The sequence below is a fragment of the Triticum aestivum genome, chromosome 2D (assembly GCF_018294505.1).
Source record: "Triticum aestivum cultivar Chinese Spring chromosome 2D, IWGSC CS RefSeq v2.1, whole genome shotgun sequence".
Lineage (NCBI taxonomy): Eukaryota > Viridiplantae > Streptophyta > Magnoliopsida > Poales > Poaceae > Triticum > Triticum aestivum.
This window is the reverse complement of record NC_057799.1, coordinates 101,519,193-101,527,962: the sequence shown is the minus strand read 5'-3', so window position 1 is coordinate 101,527,962 and position 8,770 is coordinate 101,519,193. Positions and strand designations below refer to the sequence as shown.

General features: G+C 50.4%; 3 protein-coding genes across 3 annotated transcripts in view; 2 read left to right on the top strand and 1 right to left on the bottom strand.

The window, feature by feature from the left end:
* Positions 1 to 1,341: 1,341 nt before the first annotated feature.
* Positions 1,342 to 6,221, top strand: LOC123051934 (CBL-interacting protein kinase 21). Its single transcript, XM_044474948.1, has 13 exons — positions 1,342 to 1,834; positions 1,922 to 1,984; positions 3,532 to 3,603; positions 3,686 to 3,793; positions 3,884 to 3,964; positions 4,033 to 4,086; positions 4,190 to 4,315; positions 4,403 to 4,612; positions 4,711 to 4,812; positions 5,161 to 5,277; positions 5,408 to 5,479; positions 5,623 to 5,697; positions 5,797 to 6,221. The coding sequence occupies exons 1-13, from the start codon at positions 1,664 to 1,666 to the stop codon at positions 5,899 to 5,901; spliced, it is 1,356 nt and encodes a 451-aa protein (XP_044330883.1). The 5' UTR covers positions 1,342 to 1,663; the 3' UTR covers positions 5,902 to 6,221.
* Positions 6,222 to 6,444: 223 nt separating this feature from the next.
* LOC123051932 (pentatricopeptide repeat-containing protein At5g48910) lies at positions 6,445 to 8,420 on the bottom strand. Its single transcript, XM_044474947.1, has one exon. It carries the CDS (start codon positions 8,373 to 8,375, stop codon positions 6,543 to 6,545), a length of 1,833 nt encoding a protein of 610 aa, XP_044330882.1. The 5' UTR covers positions 8,376 to 8,420; the 3' UTR covers positions 6,445 to 6,542.
* A 122-nt stretch (positions 8,421 to 8,542) lies between these two features.
* LOC123051935 (chaperone protein DnaJ) overlaps positions 8,543 to 8,770 on the top strand; it is a 2,088-nt gene continuing 1,860 nt past the window's right edge. Inside the window, exon 1 of the mRNA XM_044474949.1 lies at positions 8,543 to 8,752. Coding sequence (XP_044330884.1) covers positions 8,687 to 8,752 — 66 coding nt within the window. The 5' untranslated portion in view covers positions 8,543 to 8,686. The remainder of the gene's footprint in view (positions 8,753 to 8,770) is intronic.

The window sequence follows — 8,770 nt, the reverse complement described above, 5'->3', positions numbered from 1 at the left end:
CGCCCGACGGTGCGGTGCCGCGCGGGGCGGGGACAACGCGGTCACCGCGGCCCGCGGCCCCTGCCGGCCACGCACAGCCGCGCCGACCGGATCGATCGATCACCGGACTGCTCGACCCGATCAACGGGGCCACCCCTACCCCACCCCACCCGGCCGCGATTCTGATACGGATGTCGACGCGTGGATCGGCGGATGGCGATCGGCAGCACAGGAGCAGACGCGCGGCCGCGCCGCAGCCTCACTTCGATCTCGGACACAATATTATTGTTTTTTCTTCAAATGGCCTCAGGATGAATGGATGCGGTGAACGGCAGTCGCGCGTGGGAGTGTATGGACAAGAAGCGGTCCCGCCGCTCGTGTATCATACACACATACATACATACCCGCCGGATCAAATCAGAATCTGTGACCCATCGATGTGGGTCATGGTTGCTTCATTTGGTTTACAGTTAAGTAATAGTCCGACGCTTCATTGACATGTACGGACACACACACCATGGCGTGTACCTGGAGCTTAACAGTCGAGTATTAGTACTTTGCACCTTTTTTTTTCTTTTATTATAACTCGAGTACTTTGAACCAGGAAGGAAGAGTGGTAATCAGGGCTGGTGGTTGCGTGCGTGTTGCACATATGATTTACTAGCGGCTTCATTTGCGAGCACACACGTGGATCGGCTAACTCTACAAAGGCTAGCTAGAAAGCAACGAAGCACCATGATATCGCCCCCCCCCCTGGGCATCATGCCTTTGAATCTAGCGCTGGACTCGGACATCAACACGCCTGCTGATTGAGAGCACGACACCAACACATGAGCTCTCGCAATTGAAATGTGGTCGCGACACACATAGCTGTTCCCCCTTTATTTTTATTCCTCTTCTGAAGGAGACGCACAAATGGCTGCATATTCTCCCGCGTGCTTTGGAAAAGATAAACAGCCGTCGAGAAGCGAAAAGGCGTTCCATTTGGTGGATGATACAGCTTTCTAATAATTTGACAAAGTGTCGGAGAAATAAACAATCCAAAGAGACAATCAACAATCTTTACGGTCGAACAAAAGGACCAAACTCCGACTTTTCTCATCCAGCTTCAATTATGCAACAAATTAATACTACGAATGATCTGCGAATCACCATCCGGATAAGACACGCACGCAACGCACCCTCTTTAACGTGCGGCCAAGCCTGATTCCCCCTGATTCATTGAGACATAAATATATATAAAAAAACAAGAACTTTCCTTTTGAAACTGAGAAAAAAAAAGGGCTTGATGAAGTCAAATTGAGGTTGAGTCTGGGTCGGGTCATCAGAAACCATTCCTCCTCCCCCCATAACTCCTCCCTGGAGCACCCGAGGCGCCAAGGCCGAGCTCCGATAAAAGCCCGCGCTCTCCCTGCCCCCACCTAACGTTCTCCCAGCCTCCAGTCCACCCCACCACGCACGCACGCGCGCGCGCGCTCTAGCTCGCTCTCGCTCTCTCGGGCCCTCGCTGCTCCTGTGTCTTCTTGCCCCTTCCGCCCGCCGAGAGGTGCCGGCAGGTCGGCGAACCCGCGCCCGCGCGCGCTCTAGCTCGCTCTCGGGTCCTAGCCTTCTTGACCTTCGCCCCCGCCGAGAGGGAGGTGCCGGTAGGCCGGCGAACCCGCGCCCGCGCGCGCGCCGCGCCGGCATGGCGGCGTCGGAGGGGGCAATGCGGATGGGCAAGTACGAGATGGGGCGGACGCTCGGGGAGGGGCACTTCGGCAAGGTGAGGCTGGCGCGGCACGCCGACACCGGCCGCGCCTTCGCCATCAAGATCCTCGACCGCCAGCGCATCCTCGCCATGAAGATCGACGAGCAGGTGCGCGCCCCCTCCGCCCAATCGATCGACCGATTCTTTCCCGGATTCTTTCGTCTTGCTTGCTTATTCGTGGTCGTGGTGGCGCAGATAAAGACGGAGATCGCGACGCTGAAGCTGCTCAAGCACCCCAACGTCGTCCGCCTCTACGAGGTAAATTTCACCTCCACCATCCCTCGCCCAACCCCACAAGTCGAGAGAGTTCGTAAGATTTGGTCCTCTTTTTCTTCTCCCTGGCGCTGAAATGTTCTTGGAGCCGGGTGGTTGGGTAGGAGTAAATGAGCGCCAATCGCGTGATCGGCACATCGATTCGCAGCCACACCGTGCGCCATTGAAGTTGCCGTCTGAACCTCCAGAGCTGCGGCGGGTTCCAATTATTTTATCCCAAAACCTATTTCTGCCGCGGAGACGATAGGTAGAAGAAGACTCACCGAGCAACCCAGTAGCAGTCCGCCTTGAATAACCGCCCACATGCGCGGTTAAAAATTTTCTCGACTGCGACATCGGTGTAAAAAAAAAGGAACGCTCGAGGTGACTAGTACTAGCCAGCCAGACAGACAATGAATTTTCTACCCAGACGGAGCAGGAAAGGGCAAGAGCCCTGTCGCTCTCGTGTTACACGCCACCATTAATTTTCTGCCTTGCACTATTTTCCCAGCATTATTATACCAGGGCGAGCATTATTTTTCTGCCCTGTGTGTGATATACTAATGCGGCCATTGAGATTGGCCAAGATCCAGCGTAGTTACGTGCAACAAGAAAACAAAACACTGTCCCTAAAAAAAACACTGGCTGTCACATCTGATGACGTCCATGGTCCATTGGGCATTATGATATGGTCCTAGTCAAGATCATGCTAACCTGACCGGACGTCCGCGTGCCATCTCAGCCGTGGGATCCGGGGATCCGGCGGCCGCCGTCGGTCCACCGCGGCGAACGACGGCGATCGGATCAGGACCCGCCCTGTGTTAGCAATAACTTAAGCAACCCGGAAGCCACCAAACGGGTGCTCCCAAAACGGAACACAATCATTGAGGGAGGGGAAGCCGTCTAGTTTATCGTTTGTGCGTTTCAGGCAACTTCTTGGTCCTGCAAGCCATCATCACATCACAGTACTGCAAAATGCAATGCAGAGAGAGAGAGAGGATAAGAACCAAACCGACTACACGATAGGATTGCAACGGAGAGATAAGTGCCAAACGGGCTAGACAACAATGGTAATTTTAAGGATAACCTGGAAAAGGGAGGCTTGTTGGGGTGAGACCAGACCGTTTCTTTTGAGTGTTCGGCTCACCGACTGCTTGCGTTGGTGGATAAACTCCAGCTCCATCCATGTTAGGCTTCCTGCGATCAGAAAGAAAGGTTAGGAAAGCGATGCCTGCACGCTGAAGCAAAGCATTAGAAATTTGGTCCCCTGAAACGTAGAATTGCACCCTACAATCTCTAAATTATTATGCATTAACGACGAAACTGCAATCTACACTGGAGATGCAGTACCAGCCAAGAAAGCTGAGGCCATCATCTCCATTGAAAATGTGATTGCCTGAAACATAAAATTGCACGGAGAAACAGAAATCATACCAATTTTATTTTATTTAATTAAAGAGGTTAAGCAATCAGGCATTTCTGTAACAATTATCCACGCCCACTTTATCCTTGGCCAGCCTGAGTGTGTTACAATTCCAACCCTTCTTCTGCAGGTTGCCGCAAGCAAGACCAAGATATACATGGTCCTCGAGTACGTAAACGGAGGAGAGCTATTTGAGAAAATCGTAAGGATTCTTTTCATACGCTCCCACTGTGATAAGCATGCTTCACATGCATCCATCTCTAACACTCCCTAATGCGTGCCAGGCACTAAAGGGCAAGCTCTCAGAGAAAGAAGGGAGGAAACTGTTCCAGCAACTAATGGATGCTGTAAGCTATTGCCACGAGAGGGGTGTTTATCATAGGGACCTTAAGGTAAGTAACTACTGAGAGTTTCCACCTTTTGATTCCGAACTACGAATGGATACATGATTAAGACCTGACATTCTTCCGCACCTCCTGTAGCCCGAGAATGTCCTGGTTGATGCAAAGGGGAACATAAAGGTCTCTGATTTTGGACTAAGTGCCCTTCCACAGCATCAACGGGTATGGTATTTTTCCTTTTAGGTAGCTGAATCATTCCCCTGGTGTCTAAAACAAAGCCCCATTTTCAGAAAGATGGATTACTGCATACCACGTGTGGCAGCCCTAACTACATAGCCCCTGAGGTAAGGACTAAGCATTATTTCCTCTGGCTCTGAACCTAATACGGGTTCATGATTCTTCTGCTTACTCCATGATGGAATTTCTGATAGTGGTGTATGTATGTAGGTCCTTCTCAACAAAGGTTATGATGGCTCTATGTCAGATGTATGGTCCTGTGGTGTTATCCTCTATGTGATGCTTACAGGGAATCTTCCGTTCGATGACGAAAATATGGTTGTCCTTTATCAGAAGGTATGAAGCAAAGAATCGAGGCCCACGCTAGCAAAATGTGCTTTTTTTTTGCTGCGGCCATATCTCACAGTATGATATTATTCTCAGATTCTGAAAGGGGATTATCGTATTCCTAAATGGCTTTCGCCAGGAGCCCAAGATATACTGCGAAAACTCCTGGATCCGAACCCCATTACCCGCCTTGGCATGGACGGAATAAGGGAGCACGATTGGTTCAATCAAAGTTATACTCCAGCAGTGCCTTTTGATGATGATGACGATAATTACGTTGGTGATGACAACTCCCACATGACCAAGGTAGCCTATGTGATGTGCACTGATATTTGCTGTATAATCACATGGTTTTAAATTTTAACCGAGTGACAAAGACTGAACTTCATCTGGTTTTTTTGAAGCACGATGGCATTCAAGACAATCCCGCAATCAACCAGATGAATGCTTTTCAACTCATCGGAATGTCCTCGTGCCTTGATTTATCTGGGTTTTTTGAGAAAGAAGTGAGTCCAATATTTGTTTCTTCATCTCATTTGTTAGTGCATGCTCATGCATTTTACTTCCTCAAAATTACTACCAAAGGGTCTATCTAAGCTAGATACAATCCAAACCCATACATCTAACAGGATCTAACTTGGAAGGGCCACACCTCAGATAATAAGCACGTCAAACAACAAAAATGTTAGGCAATGTAAGAAAATAATAGCAGACAGGAACCAGTTATTGACAAAGCCACTGATTGTTGTCATAGTTATGTACATGTCCTCACTGCGCATCTGCTATGCCAATATAAATGTCCTTCATTGTAGTGGTGACCCTCCACTAAACTCAGATGGGTGACTTCATTGCAGGATGTCTCGGAAAGAAAAACCAGATTTGCATCAAACTATCCCCCTACTTATCTATTTGAGAAGATAGAGAGCAATGTCATAAATATGGGCTTCCAAGTACAGAAGAACAATGGCAAGGTTAGTGACCTCAGATGTGTCTATGGACTAAGAACTGCATCATGTTAAAACACATTGTTTCAATGGATTGTGTACAAACTTTGTTTTCTCCAGTCAGTGATGTTCACAGCTATATTATCATGTTCTACAGCTAAAAGTGATCCAAGAGCGCAAGGGACCAACAAATCCAAGAGGGCATGGATCATTATTAATTTCTGCTGAGGTACTTTTATCATATTGTCACAGTTAAAAATACAGATTAATGCAAAAAAAAGAAGGAACTATCCAATACAGCTTCCATTTCATGGTGCAATGTGTACCTGTTAGACATTGCTGCATCTTAACATAGTTGCGCTGTGATTCCAGGTGTTTGAGATCAATGAATCTCTTTATGTTGTTGAGCTCAAAAGGTCATGTGGAGACTGCTCCCTATACAGACAGGTAGGTTACTTCCCTTGCTGAGTCCGCTTTAAATAATTTTTTTTATTTCTTGATCATTTCGGTCACAGCACAACATCCAAATCACAATTCTTGCTGCAGCTGTGTGCAACGCTCTCAGACGACTTGGGAATATGCAAAAGCCAGCAACTTCTGAAGAATGACTCTATAAGACAAGAGCTTTATCGATTTAATAGTAGCTTTTGATAAAAGGGCCCCCTACCCTTTTTCTAGCAAGAGAGCCTACTAGGTAAAAGGATCCTCCCTTTTAAACAAGAGGACCCACCAGGCCACCACTAGGTATCATGTATGACACATTTTTGTAAAACCAAGTTGTAGATATACAAGTTACACCATTCAAATACCAAATATTGACCAGCCGAGGAAAAAAAGTTTTCTCTTGGATGGTTCATGATAGTTTTATTTTTATTACTTTGGGCAGATTTGCTACTGACTATGTATGAAATATTATGTAAACAGTTGAAGTGTGCATATAAGAATTACCTGTTCTTTGTTTCCCCTCTTAAGTTTGATGTATACTGGAAGGCAGATCTTCTGTCCAAATCCTTCAGCTTCTAAATGACTTCCATGACTTTCGGAAGAATATAATATATGATACTCCCTCCGTAAACTAATATAAGAGCGTTTAGAACACTACTTTAGTAATCTAAACATTCTTATATTAGTTTACAGAGGGAGTACTATAGAAGATTGTTCTTCTAGTGCAGTTCTTTCAGATGCATGCTCAAGTATAAGAATATCTAGCAACCTTAAACTTCAGAATGCTAGCAGGGTACGGCCAAACAATTGCTACACCAAAACCTTTTCTGGTATAAAAGGTTCTAAGTTTACCAGTAATCCTTACATGAGCACTGCCCTTCATTAAAATGGTGGAAACGATTCCGGTCTCTAACAATCAACTTGCGACCATATACCAAGGATATAAGCTTAATCGCTGAATGGCAGTCTTCACAAGCTCTGAGGTTCTTTGTTATTCGAAGAGTTGACCCTGGAGGGGTGGTCAGCAGCCCAAAAGCAATGGCCAGCTTCTCGCTATGTTCAGCCAGTGCCCGCTTCTTAGATTGCTCATCAATATCCTGCAATACCAAGCTTGTCATTGGCCTATATCCTGCTTGTATTAACCGGCCAATCATCTCTTCCAGCATCTTGTAGATCTCCTCAATCCTCGGATGCGATCTATCACCGGAAACAAACTCGTGAACTGTGTTCTCCCATTCGATCGAGCTCCTTCCAGGAACCCTCTGAATGTTCTCCCTCTTGATCGTCTTTCTCATTTCTGCAACACCTTCCCATGAGTTTGCTTGTGCATATATGTTTGACAGTAACACATAGTGCCCATCCGCAAGAGGATCCAACACTCTCAGTTTAGCCATAGCTTCCTCTGCAATCTCCACATTCTTATGGATGCGACAGGCGCCAAGAAGTGTTCTCCAAATAATTGCATCTGGCTCAAAAGGCATGCTCCTGATAAGCTGCATTGCCTCCTCAACATGGCCTGCACGACCCAAAAGATCGACCATGCATCCGTAGTGCTCGACCCTTGGCACCACACCGTGAACGTCAGTCATTGAGCTGAAATACTTCTTGCCATCACTCACTAGACCAACATGAGTGCACGCCATAAGAACTCCAACGAAGGTGATCTCATTTGGTTGCAGTCCTTGTGATATCATCTCCGAGAACAAACTTAGAGCATCATGGCCAAGTCCGTGATTGGCCAGTCCGATGATCATTGAACTCCAAGTAAGCACGTCCATCACAGGCATAGCGTGGAACACCTTCAGAGAATTCTCAATGTCACCGCACTTGGCATACATGTCGACCAGAGCAGTACCGAGCTTCATGTCTACCTCAACCCTGTGGCTCTCGACAAACCGGTGCACCTCTGCGCCAATGGTCAGCGCCCCCATGTCGCTGCACGCTGAGAGCACGCTCACCATGGTGATGCAGTCTGGAGCGATACGCGCCGCTCGCATCACCTTCCACAGCTCGAGCGCCTCCTTGGACCGACGGCCCTTGGCGTACGCGGAGATCATCGAGCTCCACGAGAAGGCGTCCCTGTCGCTCGTCGCGTCGAATATCTCCCTCGCCATCCCGACATCCCCTCTCACGGCGTACCCGTGGATCATCGTGTTCCAGGACACCAGGTCCCTGTTCCGCATTCCGTCGAACACCTGCCTCGCCTCCGCGACCTCGCCGCGCGCGACGTAGGCCGCGAGCATGACGTTGCAGAGGAACACGTCCCGGCGGGGCGCCTCGTCGAACGCGGCGCGCGCGAGCTCCGCGCGGCCCGACTTGGCGTACATCTCGACGAGCGCGGTGCGGACGAAGAGGTCGGCGGCGGCGAAGCCGGACCTGACCGCGCGCGCGTGGAGCGAGGCGCCGAGCGGTCGGGTCGCGGCGGACGAGGCGAGCGCGGCGGAGGCGGCGCAGGCCTGGAGGGCGAGGGAGAGGGAGAAGGAGTTGGCGAGGAGGCGGGGCGCGCGCGGGAGGAGGCCGCGGAGGACGAGCAGGGCCTGCAGCGGGAGCGAGGCGCGGAGGTAGGCTCGCATGACGGTGCTGACGACGAACGCGTCCGCGTCGGCCGACTTGACGAGCCGCGCGTGCGCCGCCAGGTGCTCCGGCCGCGGCGCGGCCGCGCCGCCCCCTCGCGCGCGCATCGCCGAGAGCTTGCTTTGAACCGTTCGAGTCCTTCGGCCGTCGGCAGGTGCACGAGCAGCGCGCTGTGACGGCTCGGTGAGCGCGTCTCGGCCGTGCGATCGGCGGAGGCTGGATCTCACGGCCAGGAAGCTGCCAGCGAGGCCCGCCGCGCGTCGCAAATATGTGGAGCGACCGTGGCTTCTCCTGCTGAGTGCTTCGTTCGAGCACTGCGCCTACCGCGACCAACCTGACCGGCCAGCCGCCCCGCCGTCGTCGCCGTCCACCGCCGCAGCTTGTCCGGTGCGATCGCGCGAGGAAGAGAGGGAGGGAGATGAGGAGCAGCGAGGCCATGGAGCTCCTAGGCTTCGCTCCCTACTCCCGCCCGTCCCCTTCCGAGGTATCCATCTTCCCCAAT